The sequence below is a fragment of the Hirundo rustica genome, chromosome 11 (assembly GCF_015227805.2).
Source record: "Hirundo rustica isolate bHirRus1 chromosome 11, bHirRus1.pri.v3, whole genome shotgun sequence".
NCBI lineage: Eukaryota > Metazoa > Chordata > Aves > Passeriformes > Hirundinidae > Hirundo > Hirundo rustica.
The window spans coordinates 6,769,203-6,794,733 of NC_053460.1; the positions used below are offsets into that span (position 1 = coordinate 6,769,203).

The following is a 25,531-nucleotide window of genomic DNA, read 5'->3' on the forward strand; positions in this document are numbered from 1 at the left end:
TGGATTTTACCAGGGCTCTTTTCCAGCTGTATGGATTAGCAGAGTTCAACCCTGGTATCATCCTATTTTCTAGGAGGGAATGCAGTTGCATGCTCTGCACCATCTGGCTCACATGCCCAGGCAGATTTCCTATGGGGTCTGTGCATCTCACACGGAATGTTCCAGAAGGAGATTTAGGGATTATCTTCTGGGGAAAGGAGCAAGTTGATGGACAGACCCATGAGGGCTCCTGCTCTGACTGAGCAGAGAAACAGAAATTGCATGTGTTGGGGAGGACAGTCCCTTCCCCTGACAGTCAGCAGCTGTTTGTCCAGTGCTTGAGGAGCATGGACAAGTTGCTGTGGGGGATGTGGTGTCTGGACATGCTTCACACGGGTTACCAGACACCTTGTCTAGCTCAGCTGAGGGTTCCCTCAGTAAACATGCCAGTGTCAAGACAAGAGTGAGTTCATTCAGGCCTTGGGCTGCTGTGCAGCCTTGCACAAGTGGGAGAAATGGAGAGGTTGCCTCTCAGCTGGGACCAGATTCTCCTGCCTTTCCTTATTCCTCCATGCTTTGATAACTCATGTTTTAAGGGGTTTCTGGCAAACAGCATCAGCAGGAGCTTCGTTGCCTTTTTGTCGCTCTGGCCACCACAGCAGCACTCTCTGAAAGGCCCCGCTGAGCTGTGGGATGTGTCGTGGGAGGTGGGGCGTGCGGAGCAGCAGCACACGAAGCTGGCAGTATTTGGGAGCAGCTTCCTGCCAGAGCCAGCACCTTCTGCCAAGGATCTGGGACGGAGAGAGTCCTGAGCGCAGGTGAGGCGGCACCGGCCAGGACAGCCCTTGTAAAGAGCTCCTTCTCTTTGCCCTGACAGAATCTCAGAACCTGCCAAAGCAGCCCCCGCTGATGCTCGCGCTGGGCCAGGCCTCGGAGTGTTTGCGGCTCATGGCTCGCGTGGGCCTGGGCTCGTGCTCCTTCGCCAGAGTAGACGATTATTTGCACTGACACCGAGCGGGACGGAGCTGCCGTGGTGGAGCGCTGCCCTTCGCCCTCCGTTGCCGCCGCTCCGCGCCGCCGCCCCGTTGGAAATCCCGACCTCCCCGCCGCCGCCGCCGCCGCCCGCGCGAGGATCCCGTGAGTCCCTCGCCGTGCGGCCGCCGTGAGCCCGGGGAGATGGGCGCACGTCTCCCCGCCATCGCCGCGCCTCCGGCGGCGCTCGGTGTTTCCGCTGGTTATTCTAATGTAGCGCCTTCTGATGTAGGGATTTTTTTCTCTTTTCGTTTTGATTTGAGTTGTTTCTCATGGTTCCACCGATGTTTTAGCCGGAGAGTTTTGCTGAGCTGGTTTATGCTGATTTACCGAGGAAGCTCATCGAGATGGTGACAGCTTGTTCTTTTCTTCCCTTCTCCCTCCATCGTGCACACACAGCATCATCCATGCTAGTAATCCGAACTCTTCTCACAGTGGCAGTTCAGAGGGAATTTTTTTTTTTTTTTTTTTTTTAATTTGAATCATGTTTATTAAAAAGGTCTCTTCCACCTCCACAAAGTCACTGATGTATTTATTGCCCACAGACTCGGTCCCAGCCACACACACCGTACAACCCCTCAGGAGGCCGGGTGACGTAGGTCCTGTCACACGCTAGTGATGAGAATTGGAGGAGCCTGGTCCTTCATGGTGCCTCTCTTTGGAGCCCAAGGCTCTCAATCTTGGCTTTGTGAGTGGGAAGAGTGGAAGACTGACATGGCCTGCGTTGGTGATTGTGCTGTAGAGGCATCTCACAGCCCCGAGAAAGAGTTAAATCCAGCTCTCTGAACAGCTGGAGGGACAGGAGTGATGAATGTGAAGTCCTCTGCCACTGTATGGGTCGAAGCAGGTCATGTGAGTTGGCCAGAAACATCCGTGGGTGATGCCCTGGTGGGCTGACAATTTTTAATTAAATAACAAATCCCCCTTTTTCTCCATGGGGGAGGGCTCGGCCATTTACTCAGTGATAACAGTATTTCCTGCCCTCTGCCATCCCTGTAACACATCTAAATGAGCACTTCTAAATTTTGGAAGTGTCTGAAGAAACCTGGGCTGAGCTGTGCTGGTCCTTGCAGGTGGGACAAGCTGAGGTCAGGTTGCAGGTTGGGGTCAGTACCAGCTCTGTCAGGTCTGAGCCATTCAGAAAGGAGCAGCAGTGTTTCTTTAGGGATTATTAAGATAAATATGGAAGTTTCAGGCCCAAAAGAGACCAGCAGGGATCTGTGGGTGTGTGTAACTTCTGAGTAAAATGGACTAATGTGTCCATGCTGTGTGCCAGGCCCAGGGATTTGAGTGCTACCAAGCATTCAGAGCACCTGGGAGTGTTTCTGAGCGTGTTCTGTTACCTGGCCAGGCTGTGTGCTTTGCATCCTCTGCTGTCCCATTAGGAGATGGCAGGTTCAGCCTGGCTGCACGGGAGGAGCTGGAATTCTGCACCAAATTAATTTTAGGCCAGTAGCTCTGAGGAGGACCCAAGAGAGCTCAAACCAAACATGAATTTTACTGCTGTTCACGATTTTTTTTTTTTAAGAAGGTCAGTGGAAGATGAACAGGTTTTGTTGAGGTTTGTCCTTAAAATGGAGGTTAGCCTGTGCCAGGGCTTCAAGCACCAGGAGAGTTTGTGTGCCACTGAGAAGGAAAGTAGCAGCAGCCTGAAGCTTTAAGGATTTTCTGGGTTTGCAGGATGGATTTGCAGCTGGCACACGAGGTCTGAAATGAAGGCAGTGCAGGGGGGCATGTGCCAGGGCAGACTGTGGCAGTGAATGTGCAGATGGTGCCGGAGGTGTTTGGGAACATTTTCCCTGCCTTTTGGTGAAGGTGTGCAGTGTGCAGGGGCAGTGCCAGAGCCATGGTGGTCTAAGAAAACAGGAGGTTTCGAGCTGGAGGAGATACTTTTCTCAGATCACTGCTACCGCTGCGAGAAGCAGAGGGAGCTCTACCACAGCCTTTCTGCCAGGGAGACAGAGGCAGAGAGCTGCCCCAAGCAGAATTGAACTTGCCAGTCTGGGGCTTCTCTTCCAGCTCTGGGGAACAGCTCCTGTGCCTGAGAGCTCATCTCTTGATTTTCAACTCTGCTGCTGGATCTTAGCCCCGCCTGCCGTCCTTGCCTTGCTGCAAGTGCAGAGGTGACTCTGGGCAGGTTTCCTTCCCACAGCCTCTGGTCCCAGATGTGCCAAGGCAGCATGTGAACTCTGCCTGCTGGGATTCTCCTGCAGGCTTTCCATTCCTTACACTCAGGCTGACAGCACACTGCTGCGCTGATTCTGGGTACCGAGGTTGAAATACTCCAGGACCTTGCTTTGCCTTCCCCATTTGGCAACTTCTGCTGTTGGTCATCACTTGGCAGCAGTGTGGCTGCAGTCAGATCTCCCTCATCTTGGTAGCAACACCACCTTTATCTCTTCCTGAGGTTTTTTTTTTTTTTCCTTCTCTTTGTGATTTCTTTAAGCCAAATCTCTTCATCATGTGTCATACTGATGCCCCATTTGGTCTCTCAGCAAAGCTTTGCTGGCTGTCCTAGAGCGCCCTTTGTTTTTATTTTGGTTTCTCTACCAAAAAAAAAAAAAAAAAAAACCAACCAAGAGATGTTCCTAGGTTATTATCTGATTATGATATCTGGTTATTTTGGAGCCAGGAAATGTGTGAAGGTTGTTATTTGGGTTTTTTAATTGACTTTGAGTGTTCTGGTGGTTTCACCAGTGGTTTCTGCTCCTTGTACTCAGATTCTGACTAATGTGGCCATGACTCAGTATGGGGAAGATAAGTGAGTCTGTGGTGTGTGGTGGGATGTAGGCCCCAACCTGCCCCTGGTTCCTAGATGGGATTTCTGATGTGGTTTTCTCAGGTGGTGTTTCAAAGCCTCTTGCCTTTGAATCTCCTTGGCTGCTCTTTGATGGTTCATGTTAGCTGAAAATTGGATTATTGCAGTAGTTTTAAAAAACAGAGCTAAAGCGAAATGGGGTCTATAACACTGAATGTGGCTGTGCACCTAACTAGAGGCTACATGGCTGTTCAAAAAAGTTACATTTGTAAAAATGGTTTGGGTTTTGTTATTCCAAGTGCCTCAAGCAACCTGGTCACTGCTCCCAAGAGTCCTTCAGTAAAACCATGTAAATAACTGTGGAGCCTTTAGGAGAAACTGCTGGTTTCCCATTTCTGGTCAAGGGGACGAGGGCTCAGCTACAGCCCTGTGTTGTAGAGCCCTGGCTATAGGATTTCCTTCATGTGTGGTTGGCTCACAGGTTGCTCTCTGCTGGGCTGGCTTCAGAGGCTGGGAGGTTTTCCAGAGCTCAGCTGGTCCCTGCACAAGCAGCATTCCTAAGCTCCAGGAGAGGCTCTCCAGCTGTGTGCCCTTCCCAGGACCTGGGAAATGCCACTGCTGGGACAACTGAACCTTTTCCAGCTCTACTGTGGCTGCACACTCAGAGGATCTCAGCTGTCCCCTGATCAGTCCAGAGGCACCACCAGAGAGCTGTGATCTAGAGAGCAGCAAACACACTCCAGCTCTTTGCTCTGGACACCCCACCCACCTTCCTGACCCCTGGCACTGCAGCAAAGGCCTTGCAGAAGGAAGACATTTCACAGGGACCTGGTGGAACCTGATTTCAGGCCTGCACGTCCTGGGCTTTAGGTGTGAGTCCACTGCCCTGCCTGTTAAGTGGCCTTTTGAGAGGAGCATTTTGGGAACCCCAGACCTGGAGCCTTGGTTAAAGTGTCCTTCAGGGGTTCTGTGGAAAGAGCTTCATGGAGCTGAATTAGACCACCAGGCTTCTCTCCCCATGGAGAAGGGTTCATGCTGCCCCCACAAGCTGAGAGTGAGAGCATCAAGAATACATTGAGAGAACTTTGGAGTGAGATGCACTGGAGTAGCTGGGATAAACGTTCCCTGGAGGAGTATCCACCTCACACACCTGGTACTCCAGCCTGTGACCATCCTAGTGGCTCTGCTGGGTGCATTCCAGTGTGTGGATATCTCTCCTGTACCAGAAATCTTGTTCTTCTTGAAACCATCTTGTTCCAGATGATTCCTCTTGCTGCTCCATGAGCCTAGCCTAGCAAGTATTTATCCAAAGCTATTGCAAGACTTAGAGGGTTGAGAGAGCTCTCAGTCAGGCTCTCCTGTGAGCAAGGAGGGCAGCAGTCTATTTCCTGTGCATCCTTCAGTGTTCCCAGAGCCAGCTGGTTTTGGGAAAACTTCTTACTGCTACCAGCAATCCTTTCTTGCTTCTCTGCCTCCCACAATCCCAGGATTCCCCCAGCTGCATGAGCACAGTGGTATCTGCAGTGCTGGCTGCTGTGGGAGCTGCTCCAAGACCAGGGCCAGCTCTGTGGCTCATGTCTGTGCCAGGCATAGATGTGGAATCTCCAGCTGCCCTCCCTGGCCTGTTCCTCCCTGCCGCTGTAAAGGGGCAGGTCCACGTGTGACAGTCCCTTTTGTCACCATGCAGCATCCCGTCAGCCTGCAGCTGGGCTGGCTGCAGCACTTCTGCCACTCCTTTGCAGTCTGTTTGGAGTTGAGCCCTTGTCTGTGGCCAGCAGAGCAGAGAGGGACTCCCAGTGAAGGCTGGGACACAGCATCCAGCCCCTCAGGGGAGGCTGTGCAGTGTCTGCTCTCCCTCAGCCCCACTGAACCGAAGCTGGAGCTTGCCTTGGGATGTGTGAAGTGTGTGTGGGGAAGGATGGCTGCGACAGCCTGTTTCTGTTTCCAGCATCCTGCTGCTCTTGCTGTGCTGCTGCCCGCTGGATTTGGACACTGGGGGGTGCAGCTGTGGCTGGCATGGAGAATGGGCCCCTCTGGGGGCATCATTCCTCATGGTCACCTACACCTGGGATCTTCCCATGTCCTTCTCTGTTTTCACAGTGACATCTCAATCTGTCCTCAAGCTGTGTCCTTGTTTTTCACATTTTATTAAGGCATCTCTACCATTCTTTAAATAGCTTTGTTCTTGAGGCTGCCTTGAAAAACTGGAGCAACCAGAGCTGCTGGAAGTAGTCTTGGGGATTGATTGAGTCCATCATTTCCCACCTTGGGTATCAGGGATTATGAACCATCTCCTCCTTCAGCAAAGCGAACCAGGCTGGGCTGCAGCCCTGCTTTGGTACCTGTGTGTGTTAATATGTAGCACATGTTGCTTGGACACACCTTCCAGAGTTCTGCTGTTGTGGGGTTGATGGAGAAGGTGACCTGGGGCAGGCAGGCTGTAGAGCAGTGTGGAAATGCCATGATGATGATGGAGAAGGTGACCTGGGGCAGGCAGGCTGTAGAGCAGTGTGGAAGTGCCATGAAGATGATGGAGAAGGTGACCTGGGGCAGGCAGGCTGTAGAGCAGTGTGGAAGTGCCATGAAGATGTGTGGTGCACCACATGGGATGGGGAAGTTCTTCCCATAAAGAAGCAGTGCAGGCTTGAACTGTCCTGTGGCAGCAGGTGGGGAGAGAGGTCCTGGGGGAAGTGAGGCCCCGTGGAGCTGGGCACAGCCTGGGAGAAGGAACAAGAGGCCCTGGAGTCCAGGACTCCAGCCAGGAGTGGTGGATCAGGGAGACAGCAGGTCTCTTGTAGAGAGCAAGTGTTGGGTCTCCAGCTGTACCAAGGTGTTTCTGCAGAAGGACGTGGTGGGGACATGCCAGAGGATGTGCTGAGTGCTGCTGGGACCCCTCTGCCCCCGAGGGTTGAGTGATGGAGGGAACTGCAATCCAGCAGTTCTTGGTCAGGGCCAGAGCTGGCTGTGAGCCCTGTCCCATCTGCTGTGCAGGGGCAGAGAGCTGGAGGAAGTGTTGCTGGGGCTGTGTGAGGGGAGCTACAGCAGATTTGGGAAGAAAAGGGTGGAGCTGAGAGCCTGGAGGCCTCTTCTGTTAACAGCACTAGCTGCTCTCCACTACCCTTCCCTGTAACAAGAGCTGAGGTGGTGGATGAGCGAACCTGGCATGTCTGTCCCTCTCCCCACATCCCAAACCAGAGCTCAGAGTCTGCAGCTTGAGCTGGAGCAAGCCAGGGCATCATCCAGGCTTGAGGAGCACACGTCCTGCCAGCTCTTATGTCTGGGAGGGAAGCTTAACTCTCTCCTGCTTGCAGGAAACCCACAAATCCTGTGTGGAATTTACACTCAAGTCACCACAGAAACATTCCTGGAGGCCATGCAAACCTCTGCTCCTTGCTGACAGTCCCGTGGCCAGGCAGACACCATTTCTCTGGTCACTCCACTTGCGTGCAGGTGCGTGCTTGGGCGTTTTTGCTCGGGAGGACTTCAGCTGCATTCTTCCTCCAGAAGGGAGCACAGAGCAATTTCTGTATGCTGGGCTTCTCACAGTCTTAGACTTGGGGAAAGGAGAAGCAGCAGCAGCTCTGGGGATAATCCAGATTTTAAAGAAAAATTTGAAAACCACAAGTACGGTGACTTCCAGCCCACGGACTGCACCGGCGCTGGATTGGGATCTGATCGTGTCTCAGTCCCGCCTGTGCAGGAGGCAGGAGGAGCCCGCGGCCCCTGAAGCTCTCACACAGCAGTGCAAGGCCCAGGACCTGCCCAGCATTGCAGTGAACTCTTCTCTCCTGCCGGTTGCTCAAAACTCAGGTATGAAATGCTCAGCTGGAGCGTGGGGCGCGAGGTCTCCGCAGGTTTCCCGGCAGCCCTGGAGGAGCGGCCGCCGCTGGGCGCAGCTGCCTGTGCCACTCCAGGCTTCTCACTGCCTTTGGAAGGGAGTTTCACCTCTTTGGTACAACATTGGCTACGTGGACGTTACACAGACTGTGCACATTGGTTCAGCCTGCGCTTAGTATTTGTGAATTAAGTTATCTGACGCTTCGCATGAAAACTTCAAAAAAAAAAGGGGCTCGGGTGGGGGTGGATTTTAACTGAGAAAAAGCCTATGAAAATATACTGGAAATATGGTAAAGAAATCGACATTCTGCTGTATATTGACAGAATTATTTTTATTAAAATACACATCCATGTGCAAGAGCCGGTGTGGAGCCGTGTGCTTTGTCGGTCTCTGCTCGCTGTGGAAGGGTGCTCGTGTCCCCTCTGACAGGGGATGCACGGTCCTCGAGGTGTTTGTTCCTCAATATCTGATTCTGCTTCAGCTTCCCTTTCCACCATTGCTTCCTCCCATGGTGCTTGGGAGGAGTTCATGGGCAAAAATGCCATTAGGGATGTTTTTCCTGTGCCACTTGGTGTCCTAGAAAATACAGCCCTGCAGTGTTTTCTAGCCGTGAGCATAAAGCACTGATGAAGCTTTAGGCTGAGGATCATTTGCCACATTCCTTGCTTTTGCCTTTCTGAGGTTTTCCCTTGTATGTTTGCACCTCTCCCATGAGAAGATGGCCCAGCAGCCTGCTTTTAGTATCTGGGATCCCACAGTGCTCCCACCCTTCCCTGGCCCTGCAGAGGGACAGGCAGCCAGGACACCTGTCCAGCTGAAGGCGTTGTGTCCTCACCCTCCTGGCACTGTGGACATTGTTCCTTATCTCCCTCAGATACTTCACAGTGGCCACCAGCACATTTGGAAGCTGTCAAGGTATTAAGGGTTTGGTAGATGAGTATTTTCTCCCAGAACCCTCCCCTTAATTCTGGAGCACCTGCAAAGCCCATGGGGCTAGAAGCATGCCCTGAGGATGTAAAGCTTTACCTAGGGGTGAGGGTGACCTCACCTATGGGTCAAGGCCTGGCTCCACTACCACATTCCCAGTGAAGCACACCGTGACCAGGGAGTTTGCTCCAGCAGAAATACGAGCTTGTGACACAGGTTTGGGTTTTTTTGCTTGCAGCGTGCCCTGGGTTTGTTAGGATCTGCTGCTTGGTCTGGAGCATTGGGAGAAACTCAAACAGCAACTTGTGGCAATGAGTCTTTATTATAAATATTTGCTCCGCGGGCGCATCTTGGCAGGGCAGTGACAGCAGGAGGAGCTCGGTGGCCGGTCCATGGCTTGGGACACCCGATCCTGCCGGGGTGCAGGATGGCTCCTCCTGCAGTGACAGTGCTCACGGCCACAGCACCCCGTGGAGAAGAGCTGCCAGCACCGTTGGCTCCCTCCAGAGGCAGGAAGGCTGGATGGGCCAGTCACATGGTGGATGGATTTATTTTTTCCTTTCGAGCCGTTTTATGATTTTATCCACCCAGTCCTTCTTGGGGTCGGCACAAATCTCTTCACCACTGGCTGCCACGATCCTGCAATGAGGAAGTGAGGAAAAAGAGTGAAAACACGAACCATGAGCCATTCCCTTCCTGTGCACTATTTCTCCCCTCCCTTTTTGCAGCCCCATCCTGTGTCCCATGCTTGGAGCCATCTCCAGCAGCCTGTGCCCTCCTTGGGCTGATGGTGTCTGAGTCCTCCCAGACCACCAGCATTAGCAAAAACCCATTTTTTCCCCCTCTCTGCCCACCCCCCAGAGCTGCTTTCCTACCACAGCCCGCCTTGGCTGGGACTGGGGCAGGATGGGATGGGGAAGCAAAAGATCTGGGATCCCAGATCTGGGATGGGGAGCAAACCCTGGGATACTCACACAACTGCAGGGTTGGGGCAGTCTTTGGATGTCTCGTAGTAGCTCTGAGGATGTCGGATGCGTTTCTGTGCGTACTTAAAGCAGCATTCCACGGGTGGAAAGTGGGCTGTGGAGGGAAGGGGGATGTTGTGAGTGGCAGCACCGGATTTGGAACACAGCATGGAGGCTGTGGAGATTCTCAGCGGCTCCCATGGCATCCTGTGGCAGGGCTTTGTCACCCTTCACACAGCAAGCACAGGACTGGGACGTGGACGGAGGTGGGGCAGGGAACAGCCCGGGACCCGGCACCTCACAGCTGCAGCCCCCAGAGCACACGGTAAGGAAAGAGTGCTCAGTCTGGGGATGAGGTTTTGGGGCTTTCCAAGGCAGGGGCACAATTTGCAGGGTGTTTTGGAAGGCTCCGAACAGCTGCACGTTCTCCCTCCCTCCAACCCCTTGCTCATCCAGCTGAGACCTGAGGAACAACTGCCAGAGCCTCCTCCAAGCTCCTGCAGCCTCTCCCCGGGTCTGGCTTTGCTGAGACCACCCCGCCCCTTCTCCATCCATCCCTGCATCCCGGGATGTGCTGCCCTGCCCTGCCCTGCCCTGCCCGGGGGTTGCACCATTCTGGCGTTTGCTGCCTGACCTCCCGCACGGGATGTCCCCAGTGGGGGCTCAGAGCCCTGCCGTGCAGCAGAGGCCCCTGGGCTTCCTTACCTGTGGCGTGGTGCAGGGAGAAGGTGAGGAGCAGGGTGAGCAGCAGGACAGTCCTTGCAGGGAGCATGGTGCCTGTGTGGTGGCTCTTCCTCCGTCCTCGGTGCCGCTGCCCGGTGGCTGTGGCTCTGGCTCTCTCCACGCCGTCATTTATCCTCTGCCTGCCGCCCACTCGGGGCCGCAATTCTAAAAATTTCACTGTCTTCTAAGAAACCAGGGTCAAGGGGGTTTCGTTTGTTTATTTTGGGGACGCGTGCAGCGGTGAGTGGAAAAGTTCGAGGAGCAGTTCTGCATTCTATGGAGGAGCTGTGATGGGGCAAGGGAGCTTCCAGGAACTGAAAGCATCTTCCTGTGCAGGCAGAACATCAAGATAAGGGCTCTTCTGTTTGTTTCTGACAGGAGACACAACCCGCAGACCCTGAGCTGGGCCAGGTCTCGGGGGGTTGCGTTGGTTTGCTCAGTGTCAAAGGCCAGCGATGGAGTCCCATCCAAACCAACCTCCCCAGACACCCTGGCCACACAGGGAGCACTGGGTTAGGCAAGAAAGCATTATGGGATGGATTGGGATGGGATGGGATGGGATGGGATGGGATGGGATGGGATGGGATGTCAGGGAGAAGAAGCTGCACTGGACCAGTCCAGCAGGGACCCCAGAGCAGGGGTGTCAGAGGTGCTTTTGTGGGTTCAGCAGACTTCACAGAAGGGGAAGAAATGGCAGTGAGGTGTCTGAGGAGAGCCTGGGTCTGAACACAAGTCTGAGCCCACGCGTTGCCTCTGCCTCCCACGCCAGCACTGGGATTGAAATGGGAGTCGAGGGGATGGAGGCTTGTGGCCATCAGTGCACAGACAGGACATTCCTGCAGGGAGATGGGACAGATCCTACCACAGGAGTCATCCCAGATCCCAGTGGCAGCACCACGGAGCACAGCTGGACATCAGCCCAGCTCCCATGCAGGGATCTGCTCCCTGGGAAGGGAGATGCAGCTGTGTGTGAGGAACATGTGAGGTCCTGGTGGGAATCCACACAGGATAATGCTGAGTGGGAGCACAGGAGAGAACCTGGCTGTGGCTTGCGGGGGGGGGGGGGGGTGGTGAAGCAATCAAAGTCTTCTCAGAAGAGGAGAAAGGTGGAAATAGGCTTCTTTGAAGATTATCTCATGTCTGCACCACTTCTCTGAAAGGAGAAAGGAGAAGCAAACAGGGCAAATGTGCTGAAAATGCTGGTTAAGAAGAAATGGTCTGTAGGACATGGGGTCTGGTGGCCTTGCATGGGGCAGGGTGGCCACGCAGAGAGCCGGGCACAGCCCCGCTGGGTTCCAGTGCCACTGTCCCCAGGCAGGGCTGTGCAGGGAGAAAATACCTGACACACAGCAGCCCGAGTCCTCTTCCGTGGACTTTGCATCACCCCCAGGTTCTCCTGCCCTCCCTGTCCATGTCCCCAGTGCACAGACCCTTGGGGCCAGCAGCCACCAGGGTCACACCAGCTCCTAGGCACTGCTTAAAAGCACACCACCGTAATTAAGGGAGAACTGAGCTAATGACTTTTTCCAACCAGCATCTCCTGGCACAGAAAACCTTGTGTGCCAACCCTGAGCTCCCTTTTCAGGCTTGTCTGAGGCACACAGTTGCTCCTCCTTTCCCTCAGCTATTTACTCTTCTCACCAGAAGCATTACTAGATGCCTCCACTATCTGTTCTTCACAGAGCAGATCAGTGCCTGTTGGATGTTTGAAGGCCTGGAAAGGCCCCACAAGGCTCCCTCTGGAAGATTGGGCTTCCCTCCGTGTCTCTGCCCCAGCAGTGGACCTTTGGGTTTGGCTTTAATCTTCTCCAGCCCCCTCTGCTCTGCCTGGGGTGTGGAGCTCCTGGTGAGGCAAATGCAAAGGCAAGTGGAGAGAAGAGGGGGTACAGACAATGCAGAGGATTTTATGGGTGTCCAAACCACCTGCAGCCTCGCTAGAATTAACAACTGAATACAAATTTCCTGACTGAGGAAACCCCCTGAATTTAGAAATTAAAATGGATAGGCATGGACCAAAAAAAAAAAAAAAAAAAGTAGAGGTGGGAAATATTCTCTGGCTCATAAAATGCTTTGGGTTTTGAGTGCATATTCACAAAAGTTAATATTTTAACAGAGAACATGAGCTGTTTGCCTGTGATAGGTGTCGGGCTGGACCTGCCCTGCCCAGAGCGCCGAGGTCTGTGCTGCATCCGAGCCACAGCTGTCAGGAGAGGGCACCAAGTCCAAGCAAACAGGATGAAATCCATGGCCGAGGACTCCTGAAGCGGAAAGGCAGCAGTTTAAGAGGCTTCCCCTGGTGCACCCAGAGATCTCCACCTTCGTGGTGCCTGTGACACCTCAGGTTCCAGACCTGCAGGTCACCCCTCAGCTCTGGATGGGTTTTGCCTCTGCTGTGAAAGCATCCCTGGAGCTGCTGCAGCCAAAATCTCCTTCCCCAGGAGCTGTGAGTGCTGGCAGCAAGGATCTCTGGGTGACTGTTGCTCAGGGACTGGCTGAGCATCATCTGGGCTGGTGGCAAGTGATGGGTTTTTTTATCAGTTGATGGAGAATTTTTTGTAAGTTTCTCTTTTTGTTATGTTCTCCTTTTTTTCCCGTTAATGAGCTGCCACAAGGAAAGAAGGAGGAAGTAGGGGGACATTCAGAGTTGCAGCATTTGTCTTCCCAGGTCACTGTTGCACGTGAGGGAGCCTTCCTCTGCTCCCCATGGCTGAACAACTGCCCACCGACAGGAAGGAGAGAATGAATCTCTCATTTTGCTTGGCTTCTGTGCCAGTTATGCTTTATTTATTGAACTTTCTTTAGCTCATGACTTTCCCCCCCACCCTTGCCCTTCCAGTTGTGCTCCCCCTCCCAAAGCCCTGGCAGGGATCACTGCTGAGCTCTCCTTGGCCCCTGGCACGGGCAAAATTCCCAGGGCTGCGTGTGCAGGAATCCCTTGTCTGATTCAGCATCCCCTGCCTGTCCGACCTGCCCAGGGAGCTCTGAAGAGAAATCCTTCCCCTGCAGCCCAGCTCAGAGACGCCACACGCCTGGGCACACGTGGGAGACAGGCTGTGCTCCTTCAGGGGACAGCAAATGGGACAGGCTGAAACCCCTAAGCCTGAAGTGATGGCAGATCAGCACCTAAAAACCCCCAGAGGAGTCTTCAGCCCCTTTTGGGTCTCCTTGAAGTCCCACCCATTCCCCTCCCTTCCTGCCCAGCTGTGGGGCTGGGACAAGAAAGGACACCGCTCTCCAAAAATCACACGAAGTAAACTTTATTTAGTGGCTGTGATCAGCAGGCAGGTGCTGGCAGGGCCAGCAGCATTCCAGGAGCTGGTGCCCAGCTGTGGATGCAGCACAGGGCTCTGGGGAGTCAGGGAGTCCATCTCCCAGCAGCTGGAACATCCATGACCCCTTCCGAGAGGGTGGCTGTAAACCTTCCTCCCCACCAGGATGTTGGGTAGCCTGAACCAGGGCACCCGCTCTACATCATGGGGCATGAAGGCTTTTCCTTTTTTGAATTGCTCTCTTCACCCACTTCTCCTTTGGGTTTGCACAGACCTTGCCTCCTTTCTTGGTCTCAAACCTGCCAAGGTTAAATGTGGAGCTTTGTGAGGAACAACAGCTGTGATTCCACTCACACCCACATCATCCTCCCTCCTCTGCACTCCTTCTCCTTTCCCAGTGCTGCCCCTGGGTTCTTGGTGTCCCACAGGAGCTCATCCTGCAGCCCAGCACCTCTGGAGCCTGTGCAGAGCCTCCAGGAGCTCTGATGGCCCTGCAGAAGAGCCCACACAGTCACATCCTCCCCTCTTCAAGCTGGAAGATCTGGAGGTTACACAGACCTGTCCCCGTCCTGTCCCCAGACGGAGCAGATGAACCGAACCCGTGGCAGCCCAGGAGATGGCACAGCAGTAGGACTTACACAATTGCTGGGAGAAAACATTCCTTGGGAGTTGAGTAGAAATCCACGATGTTGTCCAGCCGAATAGCGCCCTTTACGTAGTCAAAGCAGCACTCGTATGGAATGTAAGGGGCTGGAGAAAACAAAGAGGGACGGTGGATGCTGGCTCTGAGAGGCAGCCTGTCTTCAGGAGCTTCCCCCATGACAAGGCTGATGAACACAGCATCCTCCAAACTCTGCAAATGCTGCCATGAGGAGCCCCAGGTGCCTTCCTCCTTCCTTCCCAGGGCAGGAGGATGCTCCAGGTTATCACCCAGGCCTGCAGCAGCTCTGCCAAAGCCACCCAGCCCCAGGAGCGGTCTCCATCCCTCCCTGCACCCCGGGATGTGCTGCTCTGCCCTGGCCGGGGGTTGCTCCTCCTGCCAGCAGCACCATCCCTGCTCCACACTGGGGTTTCCTTCCCGACCACCCCAATGGGACAGCCCCGAGTCCCAGCCAGCAGCAGTGGCCCATGAGGTGCTTCACCTGCATCAGAGCATGAGGAGAGGGTGAGGAGCACCACGAGCAGCAGGACTGTCCTTGCAGTGAGCATGGTGGCTCTGGGAGGGCTCTTCCTTGCTGCTCTGCCTCTTTGAGGGAGCTCAACTCTGAGCTCAGGCAAGGAGGTGCTGCAATTTATGCTCTCCGCTCCTCCCCAGTTAACCCTTTTCAAAGAATTTGAACCAAATTCAGGGAGAGGCTACTGCTTCATTGCCCGTAGGGATTTTCACATCACGTGGGATCATCAGGATTAGAGACAGATAATACCTGGAAAGACTAAATAATATCCGCTTCTGTGCTCATCCAGACGGGGAACACCATTGGGGAAGTGAAATCCTCCTCTGCAGATACAAACTCAAGAGCTCCCAGGCCTGCAGAGAGGGGATTCGTAGCCATAGGAAAGACAAAGCTTGGTGCTCCATGCAAGGTCGCTCAGCCCAGGGCCAACACACACGTGCTGGAGATGTCTGGATGGCTTGTGAATCCTGGAAAGCTTTAAGCAGGAGCACCGTCACTGCTGCTGCCACCAGCCCTTTGTGGCTTGAAAGCTGCAAGTTGGCAAACGCTGGCAGAGATTGCATCACGTTCCATGTCGGTACGATGGAGAGGAACACAAGCTTTCCACCAAAAATCTGATCATAACTGGGCAGTGAGGGGGGAAAAGAGAGGAGGGTGTAGTTGAGCCTTTCCTCATGGACAGGGCTGGCTTAGCTCTGGCTTCAGGGCAGGGCAGGAGTCAGCATCAGGCTGAGGGGAATGGATGGAAAACCTACTGTTCAAAGTTTTGGGGTGTCTTTCCACCATCTTCCTCCCTCCACAGCCTTGAGGCATCCCAGATCCTGCAGGGACCTGCGGAAAGGGGCCAGCCTCTCTGTGTTAATCTGGGGGACAGTTCTCCCCGTCGTGCTGGGCTCCCCCTTCCTCAGACCTTCTGAAGGAGCCCCTCTGTGGGTCCTTGTCAGTCATGCTCAGCTCAGATACTTTTTTCTCCTTTCCGTCTTTTTAACCTCTTTTTAACCAGACTCTAAGTGGATGCATGGAGCAGTGGGGTCCCATGCAGATCCCCTGGCATCACGGCCCCCCTCACTCCCTGAACTACGCAAGGGGCCAGCTCGAGCCCTTCTTCACACTGGCAACTCCAGCCACTCTCCGGAGCAGGATATTGTGCCTGGGGCTGTCATCCCTGGATGTCTTTTAAAATACTTGGGAGAAAAACCAGCCAATGCTGAGAACTGCTCTGGTAATGCTCAGTTCTCCCCACGCCCAGCTTCATCAGACATGTTTCCTCCTGATGGAGGCTCAAGTTCCACCGCTCTGGATGGACCTGAAGAAGCTTTTGCAGAGCTGCATTTCTTTTTCTGGCAGAAGATCTGGCCTAGGGTGCTCTGCTTCCCTTTTCTTAGGATTTGAAGCCATGTCTGTGGAAGCCAGATGACTCACAACTCCCTGGAGACTTTTTTTTCTTCTTTCACAGTTTGGAAAGGGAAAGGCTGATGTGAAGGCATGAATTGTTAAATGCTGGAAAGCCCCTCTACAGGCACAGGTTTTCCTTTAATTTGAATGGACTCTGAAGGATGTGCTTGTTTACATAAAAAAGGAACAGCATCCTTGGTATTCTGCAAGAGGAGGAGGAGGGACGCTGAGGGGACACATCAGATGCAGCCTTTGCCAGCAATGGTGCCTGTGAGGGACAAAGGAGTTGGGCAGAACAGCCCCGTGCTGGGTTTGGGGTCTCAGTGGGTGACTGAGCACCCCCAGCTGTGCTGGAAAACACAACCACAGACATCGTGCACTGGGGAAAGCACTGCAAGAGCAGCTGGGCTGCCGAGGCAGGAGAAAGGGGGCATCACCCAGTGCCTGAAACTTGTCCCCAAAGAGGTGGTGGGAGGGTTTGGAATAAGTTTTCCCTGTTTTCTTCTGTTCTACTCAGTCACTTTGGATCTTTTCTTGGGCAGACCAAACTCTACACCTGGGGCAGCCCATGGAGCTCCAGGAGAAGCAGGGGAAGCTGTGTGGAGGGACACCCTTGGCACAAGGTCTGTCCCTGCACTGCCAGACACCAACACCAGTGAAGCCAGGGAGCCCCCCACAGCCCCGGGACTGAGCACCCAAAATCTCCAGAGAAGCAGCCCCTGAGCAGCCCTGCTGGCGCCAGCTCTGCCTGTCAGAAATGATGGGAAATGATTCATCCTGTCAGGCCTGGCTTGTTTGCACCGCCTCCTCCTTCCTCGCCTGCCCTCTCCACGAGAGAGGAGAAATGAAATTTAAAAAAAAAAGTGCTTTCATTTCCTTAGAGTTTCCTTATCCCTCAAGTGGCCTTTGTGGCCTGGTGACTCAGATGCAGGAAATTTTCATTGACTTCTGCAGCTGTCCAGAAGGGCACGGGGCTGAGAAGTGGTTGGGATGAGAGCTCCTGAAATGTAGGGAAGATGCTCATCCCTGACCCTCTTGCTCCTGCCAGCTCCCCACTCCAGGCAAACCCCTGAGAACTGAACTCTCATCGAGTTGCCCCTTCCCACCTCTCCAGCACCAGAGAGCAGCACACAGGGGCAGCCCAAGCCCTGGCTGGGGTGGGAGAGGTCCCATCTCAGCCCTTGCCCTCTTGCCTCCTTACAGAACAGACTTGGAGTGTAGTATTTGTTGTCTCTCAGCTGCTGCTTGGCCTTAGCTTTGCTTAAGCAATGCAAAACCACAGCTGTTTGTTTTCTCTATTGCCTTAGCAAGATGGGAAACACAAATTGCTGTGAGAAAATACATTTCCTGAAAACATCTGCAAGACCAAAACCCTTAAAGGAGATGGAGCAATAGCCTGGCCACCTCCACCTGTGCTGGCTTTGCCATCTCTTGGTGATGCTGGGATGCTTTCCATGTGAGTGCTCAATCATAGGTGTTCATCTCAGCAGGGACCAGGCTTGGTAACTCAGCTCAAGGCTCAATCCCCTGAGAAGGAACGTTTTTAACATAAGGAATTTATTAGTTTTACTTCTATAAAAATCTACAGCTCATATCTCATGCACACACTCAATATACAAACGAACTGGAGCTCGTAACAGTTACTGTGCTCTACAGCAAGCGATGCTGTAACCCCCAGAAATGGGTGACACCCACAGGCTCCATCCTCCCACACTGCCCATTGCAGAGGCAGGAACAGCAGCGCCCTGGGTTTCACCTGTGCCCCGTGAGGGTGCCAGCACCCTGCCTGCAAACAGCCCAGGGACAGGAGAGGGAAGCAGGAAAGCACGAGCACAGGGCCAGCCTGGAGAAGCAGCTCCTCCTGATGAGCTCCAGAGGGATCACGGCAGCTGGGAGACGGTGGGAGCTGGTGGTGGAGCTGAAAGCAGTGTCCTTCCAAAGACTGGCAGGACTGCAAGTGAGCTGACTGGTGCTGACATCCATCTCCCCAGCACTGCTCCAAGACAAGCACTTCACCTGCAGCAGACAAGTGTCCACTCCTTTTGCTGAAGGGCCTGGAGAGCGATCCAGCTCCTGTGGACATGCACAATCCATCCAAGACCAGCAACAAAACAGACAAGGCACAGTGTTTTCCAGTGCTGCCAGAAAGGTCTCGACTCCAAACAGCTCAGACAGGACATTACATACATTCAAAAAGCTATAAAACCTTTTTTTACAAAAATAACATTTCTAGTGTTTCATATAAAAATAATGCCACAGTACATCGCCTCACGAGTTCCAGCCGTGCACAAGGGGGGTGCATGGGGAGGTGGCACTGGCAGAGCCAGATTTACCCTCCAGGAAAATCAACCCCAACCAGAGTTCCACAGCTGGGCTGCTGCTCAAGGAAGGATTTCGCTCCAAATTAATCACTGCAATTAATCTGATTGCACGCCACACTTGCAAAGGCCGAGATGAATCTCTCAAGTCAACAAGATGCAGAAGTAAGGGCTGTGTGATGGCAGAAAGCAAACACAGCTGTAGCCTGTGCTCTCCCCCTGCAGGGCCGGATGGATGCCCTGATCTGACAGATCTAAGAGGCCACATTCCTGGAGCTCTGATTTACTGCTGGCCCATCATTCCTGATGATCTTGCTAATTATGATTTTCCTTTCATTTTCCGCATGCATATTTGTACTTAGGGATCTGATCCACCGAGGTTGGTTAGGATCTGACCCCTGATATGTATCTACATGCAAAGGATCACATCATGAAGACCTTGGCACGCTCCAACAGAATCCATCCTGGAGTTAAAGTTTAATGAGGGTTTTCAGCAATTGACCACAGATAAAACGTAACACTTATGTACAGCAACGTCAGGACGTGTAAAAATCAAAATCAATCTGGGGTTAGAAAAGCCTGGTTCTGTTACAGTGCTTTCACAGCCTGGTGATCAGTGCTATCCAAAATGGAAAAATTAAAATGTGGCTGTAGGACTATGAACAGGCATTCTGTGCTTTTTTTTTTTTTTTTTTTTTTTTTTTTTTTTTTTTTTTTTTTTTGGTGTGTGTGTTTATGGATCAGCAAATGTGCTTATTTCTTGTGAGAAAATGAGATCAGAAGGATGTTATGTCTCCTGTAGTAGAGTAATTCCTGCATGACTACATCCAGAGCAGCCTTTAGCTCCACATTTCCTGGGTTTTGTGCTTGCAGAGAACAGCAAAAATGTTCCAATGGTAACACAGGAATAGTCAAATTATTGTGTGACTTCTTGTTTTCTCCCATTTGTGAAGATTCATCAGCGTTATCCTGCCCTGGTGTTGGATGCAGCTGGACACAAGGTGCATCAGCTGGCAGAAGGGGTTATTGCATAGATTTGGCAAGAACCAGCTCTCAGAATTCATCTGTAAGAAGAAATACCCATAGCCCATAGCTGCTAAAAGGAAGGGCCTGATTTCAAGGAGGAGATAGACTGTGAGCTGCCAGCTTCTCTGAATATAAGATCTGTAGCACTGACCTTCAGTCACTTGATCAGATGCAGTGTTTGTCAACTATTTCTGAAAAGCTGGGCTATCCCTCATGTCTCCAGCCAGAGAAAATGATGGGAGCAAATTCAATCAGCCCAAGGAAAGCAGCACCCAGCTGGCCACCAGCTTCACTCTTGGTCTGACAGAGCAGAGACCTGAAGTGCAAAGAAAGAAGCAGCAGAGAGTTTAAGTGCAAATTGTGTGGGTTTGGTGTTAAGATTGCTCAAGGTGGCTGAGGCCAAGTCCAACAGTGTGAGTGGGTGAGTGGCTTCTTGCCTGGGCCAGGATGAACCACAGAAAAATTCCCAACAGTGACTTGGAAAATCACATCACCTGGCAAAGAGCCATCAACAGCAATAGAAGAGGCACAGCCTTCGTCCATAACAGTGCCAGTAGAAAAGAAGTGTCTCCTGTATTTCCAAAACACTGTGATTGGTCAATGACGAAATAGATACATTGTTGGGCATTCTGCTCTACAAAAAAAAATCAGTTTTCTCAGTGATTTTTATTCCCAGGCTTGCTTCCTACTGGTCACCAGTGCAGAATGAACAGCTTTTCTGCAGCAACATACATACAGTTGAGGCCAGAAACGTCCATGCCACAAAGCATTCATATTACTTCCATTGGATAGACATTGTCTTGATGTCCTGCCTGCTGGTAGAGCAAGCCCTGTACCATTTCTCTTGATGTTTCCTCTGGTTTGACTCCAAATTTCAGGTAAAGCCATACAAGAGCAACACTGCTAACCATCAGTCCACACACCACAGAAACTGGGATGACAAAGTGCATTTGGGACTCTGATAAGAAGCTGGGCAGAGGCAGATTTTTTGGCCTGACTGTGATCATCTGCACTCTGGCTTGGCCTGAGAATGTCTGGTGACTAGAAACTGTGTTTGAAGGCTCTTGCTTCCCTACAGGCGATGAATAATCAAATGCTGTAGTACCAAACACATCTGCAGAGGGACCAACAACCCTGTTGGTATGGACAGAAGCAGCTTTGTCCATAGCACCGGTGGAGATTAGAGTAGAAATTGAAGTAGTCTGTGGTGCTGTCTCTGTGTCTGTTGTGTTCTTCATAGTGTCCCAGATGGAGGGGAGATCTGATCTAGAGCTCCTGGAAGCAGTGTCTGGTGTGTTGGCTCTGGCACTTGTAGGGTCCAGGGATCCATTTGTAGAAAGTACAGGTTGGTTTGATCCTTTAGCAGCAGCCATCAGGTCTGAATGTGAGTTAGGAGAAGCTGTACCTGGAACAGAGGGGTGTGGGCTGGGCTGGCTGGAGCCCACGTCTGCTGTAACAGTTGTTGAAGACACAGGAGAATTTGAGGACTCTCTGTGTGCTGCTGGAGTGACCTCAGAGTGTGCAGCCTCCTCCTGTGTCATGGGGGTGGATCCTGCAGGGAGCTGGGTAGGGTCCTGCCTGCCCAGTGGGGACTTGCTGGACACCTCTGTCCTGGCAGCAGGAGCATGTGTTCTCTCCCTAAGCGTTGTTCCAGTCCCTTGGAAGAAACTAGCTGGAGCAGTGGCTTGAGATGGAGCCACTTCTGGAAGACCAACACGTCTCTCAAGACTGCCAGGCTCTTTTCCTGAGGTGACATCATGTGGTGGCACCACTGTGGCCTTCTTCCTGTCCAGTTTGTCTTTGATCTTCTGCACCCAGTCTTCCCTTGAATCTGCACAAATCTCCTTGAACTTCAGAGTAATAAATCTGAAAATAAAAAGGGATCACTCAGTGAATAAAAGAAACACTGGTTCAGGTGATCAAAGCTACGGGGAAGGTGTGTAGATAGCAAACACCAGGTATTGTCTGGATGATTCATTTCAGGAAGGGGAGGTGCCTGTGATATCTGGCTGAATGAGTAGCAGGTGGACATGACTCATGGGTGGAGGGTTTTCCCCTAAGAAGTTTTTCACTTTCAAAAGCATTGTCCTGCTTGGACACAGCATTTCCCTCTTGCACTTAGGGCAGAAAGCTCCACAGGCGCCAGCTGCCTCGGGGGCACACATGCGTGAAGGCAAAACCCTCTGATTTACTGGGTGATGTGAGATTTTCCAAGGTCAGCCCAGCAGTTTCACTTTGGAGCCACCCCCTGGGCTGCAATAAAATGGTCTCAATGGTTCATCGACTTAGCAAAAGCAGAAAACAATTAACCCAAAGAAAAGAAATGGAGCTTTTCTCATTTCCAGACAAGCTTGCAAGTCTGAATCTGTCTTCAGACAAAATATCTGCTTTCATTGAAACATTCCTCTGCCCGGTCCTGCCAAGCACATCCCTCAGTCCCTTTCCCCATCCACTTAACCCTGATCCCACTTGGAAGTGGGGCAGCACTTACATGGTGGCTTGTTTTTTGCAGCTGGGTTCCGTCATGCGGTAGCTCCTGATCTGCTTCTCCGCTAACTGCCTTGTAAAACCTCTGCACTCTATTGAACACTTCAGAGGCGCTTTCGGTTGCCCTGAAATAAAAATTTCACCTCATTAAGCGCTGGCTTTTTATCTGGACCTCTCAAAACCAGCACTGTTCCTTTTCCTCGTTCTCCAGGGAGGAGCCCAAAGCTTGCCACGCAAGTTTCCAATCCCTGCTGAACTGAGATGATAACAGATCCTGATGAAGACAAAGGCAAATTTGCTTGTAGCACCCACACATGTAATAGGATACACAGAAAACTGAGGGGAAAAAAAAAAAAAAATATATATATATATATATATATAACCACTGTGAAAATTGTGGGCTTTTGGGACAGCGTTTCAGCTTGTCCTGTAGGATGGGCAAGCCCCTGGACCTGCAGGTCCTTTCCCCTTTGGGTACCAGGAGGACTGGTACCAGCACAATACCTAGAAAATACATTTCTTCTTCCCCCAAAGACCTGCTGCAACCCTCACCAGAGCGCTCTTGGTGCAGGAGATGCAGACCAGTGGGGAGGGTGCTCTGCTCTCTCCTTATCAGTCTTATCTCTTCTTCCTGTGGGACTTCCCCTCCAGGTGAGCATCCTGCCTCTCTGCTTGCTGGTACACGGTCTCTGAACACCACCTGGGCTCAGAGAAAGGGTGCAGAGAAAGAACCTTTTGGTAATGATGCTTCATTCCCACAGGTATCTCAGCAGCCCAGCTTCCCAAACACATCTTTTCAACCTCCACCGGAAAATACGGTTTTCAGTTTGCAAAGTGTAAAAATAAACCCCCCCTTGACCCCTTCAAGGGGCACGGCCAGTCACACCACTGGCCTGCATCTATCTCCAGCCTCCCACAACAGGCACTTGCACAACACATCCTGCCAGCTTGTTCCTGACATCCCTGGGGACAAGATTTACAAAAACAAGCCCTGATTAATCTGGGGCCTCTGTGAAGAAAGGAACTGGCATCTGGTTTCAATCAGGCCATCTCTTACAAAATCCCTTGCGTCTGATTCCTAAGTAAAATGTGGTGAATTTTATGCAGTTCAGTTAGGAAGGATCCAAGTACCAGGTACAAGAATGAGCATCAATACAGGAACACTCTGAATCATTTGAATAATTTACTGGGGAAAATCCTGGTTGCAAAGAAACCCCAAGAAAAACTCTCCTGTGGCCCCTCTACAGAAGCCCATTTCCACCTCTAGGTCAAGCCAAGTTGAAGCAAAACTCTTTTTTTCACGCAATAATGTCTTCTGCGGCACTTTAGGGTCGAGAATTCCCTGCTCAGGGGCAGCTGACTTGCCAATTAACTCCCATTAGCCAGAGTATATTCTGTTGGTGTCCTACACTTTCGAGAGCACAGTTCAACAAAACAGGCACAGCGACAAGAGGGCCACAGCATCCCTGTGGATAGCCAGGGACATGCATGGTGGGGAGCAGTCCCTGTTCCTTTGAGAATCCTGAACTGATTTTACAGGTACCAATGCAAATGGTTTCCATTTGGCTGAACTCCTGGTAGGTTCCTCCCAGAGCGGAGGAGCTTGGGAAGCACCTTGCAAGCACAGAGGAATGCCACAGGGAGCCTGGAGCCCTCCTCCTGGGGCACACAACCCCGCTTCTCTGAGCTGCATCTGAGTCGTTGCCAAAAGGATCTGGGACTTTCTCCACCCAGGACCACTGCTCTCAGGAGCCATCGGCACCTGCTTTTCAGCACAGTTCCTCAAAAGACCCAGGGAGCTCCACCAGCCTTTTCCAGAGCCAGCCCTATTTCCTCACTGTGGGGCAAATGGATGCTTGGCCGTGGGTGAGCAGAGTCGGGCGGTGCCAGGCAGGCAGCGGGTCCCCAGGGCAGGGTGAGCTGCACGCAGCGGGTCCCCAGGGCAGGGTGAGCTGCACGCAGCGGGTCCCCAGGGCAGGGTGAGCTGCAGGCAGAGGGTCCCCAGGGCAGGGTGAGCAGCAGGCAGAGGGTCCCCAGGGCAGGGTGAGCTGCAGGCAGCGGGTCCCCAGGGCAGGGTGAGCAGCAGGCAGAGGGTCCCCAGGGCAGGGTGAGCTGCAGGCAGAGGGTCCCCAGGGCAGGGTGAGCTGCAGGCAGCGGGTCCCCAGGGCAGGATGAGCTGCAGGCAGAGGGTCCCCAGGGCAGGGTGAGCTGCAGGCAGCGGGTCCCCAGGGCAGGGTGAGCTGCAGGCAGCGGGTCCCCAGGGCAGGGTGAGCTGCCTGGTGTCCCTGCTGTCCACGTTTCTCGAGCCAGCCCTGGAGAACCCGCCCAGAGGTGTGAGGAGGAAAGAGCTCCATCCCCAGCTGCCCGTGCCGCCCTCGCTCCTCCCGTCTGGTGGCAGCAGGACACACATCTCAGGGGCTCTTTGCCCTTCATCCCTTCCTATCGTGGGAATAGATTTCCCCTTGGTTCTGGGCAAAGTCCAGCCTTGCCCGCGGTGCTGAGCGCCCGTGACAGCCCAGCACCACCCTGCTGAAGGGCTGCCTTGGGCCGCGGTCACTGACCGGCCCCGGCAGTGAGCCCGCCACGGCCCAGAGCTCTGACCCCGCTCAGCACCACCCGCAGCTCGCAGAGATCTTTATCCAGAGAACGCGAGAGCGTTTCCCACTCGTACATAAACACACGCACATAATGCAGGCGACAAACCCGCACCTGACAGCGATGGCAGCACCGGCACATCCAGGACAGGGTGTACTCTCCCCTCAGACAACCACCCTTAGCCAGGCTGCCAGTCCTCCTGCCACGTCCCCAGGGACATGAAAAAAGGGGGAGAAGAAGTACATTATGCTTTTTTTCCTAACACGGGCTATCAGGAAATCTCTCCGACGCTCTCCCGACCTGCCCTCAGGCGTGACAGAAGCCACGGCGGGCCTGCTCCGGTGTCCCTGCTGCCAGCGTTGCGGCCACTGGCTCCCCGGCTCCGCTCCCCGAACCCGGCCTGATCCTGCTGCGAAACCCCCAGCACCCCACAGAGGCCCCGACAGCCGGGCCCAGAGCCACCCTCCCCCTTCCCCGGCCCCATCAGCATCCCCTGAAGCCGGCTGTTCCCTGGGGAGGGCAAGCGGAGCTGGGGCTCACCTCCAGCCAGGGTCACCAGGCACAGGGCCCACAGCGGCGGCAGCAGGATCCGGCCACAGGCAGCCTTCATGTTCCCGTGGTGGGCTGAAGGGAAGGCAGGCAGGGAGGGATTACCGGCAGTATTTCCCACTCCCGGCTGCTTATTGCATCCTCCGGAGCAGCACAGATGCTGGCCGCTCATGCCAGGATTGTAAAGCCCCGAGACAGCTCCAGTTGTTATCAGCTCCCTCACACGTGTCCAGGGTGACGACAGGAGGCGGAGGGAAGAGAAGGAAAGGGGAGGGAATAGCGACTGCTGCGGAGCGGGATGGCTCCAGGAATTCCCCAGCGTTTCCTAACACACGCGGAGCAGCCCCAGACTGCCTGGCAAATTATTCAGACGGGGACTTTCAGTGATCGGCTGCTCCCTCTTCCTCTCCACCAATGTGTCTCTTGGCCTGTGCCAAGGCATCACTGTCCTTAGGCTTGTAAAACTCTCCCCAGCTCCAGCTCCAGCTCCCTGCT

The 25,531-nt window shown here is 53.2% G+C and overlaps 4 protein-coding genes across 5 annotated transcripts in view; 1 reads left to right on the plus strand and 3 right to left on the minus strand.

The window, feature by feature from the left end:
* RANBP10 (RAN binding protein 10) overlaps positions 1 to 7,962 on the plus strand; it is a 66,929-nt gene extending 58,967 nt beyond the window's left edge. For both annotated transcript variants that reach the window (XM_040075120.2, XM_040075121.2), the window contains exon 14: positions 857 to 7,962. In XM_040075120.2, the coding sequence (XP_039931054.1) occupies positions 857 to 987 (131 nt within the window). In that variant the 3' untranslated portion in view covers positions 988 to 7,962. The remainder of the gene's footprint in view (positions 1 to 856) is intronic.
* An 861-nt stretch (positions 7,963 to 8,823) lies between these two features.
* On the minus strand, positions 8,824 to 10,311 carry LOC120757847 (C-C motif chemokine 3-like). The gene is made up of 3 exons (XM_040075500.1): positions 10,205 to 10,311; positions 9,509 to 9,614; positions 8,824 to 9,173 (listed from the first exon to the last, which is right to left on the minus strand). The coding sequence occupies exons 1-3, from the start codon at positions 10,269 to 10,271 to the stop codon at positions 9,083 to 9,085; spliced, it is 264 nt and encodes an 87-aa protein (XP_039931434.1). The 5' UTR covers positions 10,272 to 10,311; the 3' UTR covers positions 8,824 to 9,082.
* Positions 10,312 to 13,693: 3,382 nt separating this feature from the next.
* Positions 13,694 to 14,700, minus strand: LOC120757848 (C-C motif chemokine 14-like). The gene is made up of 3 exons (XM_040075501.1): positions 14,634 to 14,700; positions 14,130 to 14,241; positions 13,694 to 13,790 (listed from the first exon to the last, which is right to left on the minus strand). The coding sequence occupies exons 1-3, from the start codon at positions 14,698 to 14,700 to the stop codon at positions 13,694 to 13,696; spliced, it is 276 nt and encodes a 91-aa protein (XP_039931435.1).
* Positions 14,701 to 19,115: 4,415 nt separating this feature from the next.
* Positions 19,116 to 25,266, minus strand: LOC120757995 (fractalkine-like). The gene is made up of 3 exons (XM_040075756.2): positions 25,028 to 25,266; positions 21,897 to 22,017; positions 19,116 to 21,271 (listed from the first exon to the last, which is right to left on the minus strand). Exons 1-3 carry the CDS (start codon positions 25,206 to 25,208, stop codon positions 20,176 to 20,178), a joined length of 1,398 nt encoding a protein of 465 aa, XP_039931690.1. The 5' UTR covers positions 25,209 to 25,266; the 3' UTR covers positions 19,116 to 20,175.
* Between the last annotated feature and the right edge of the window lie 265 nt (positions 25,267 to 25,531).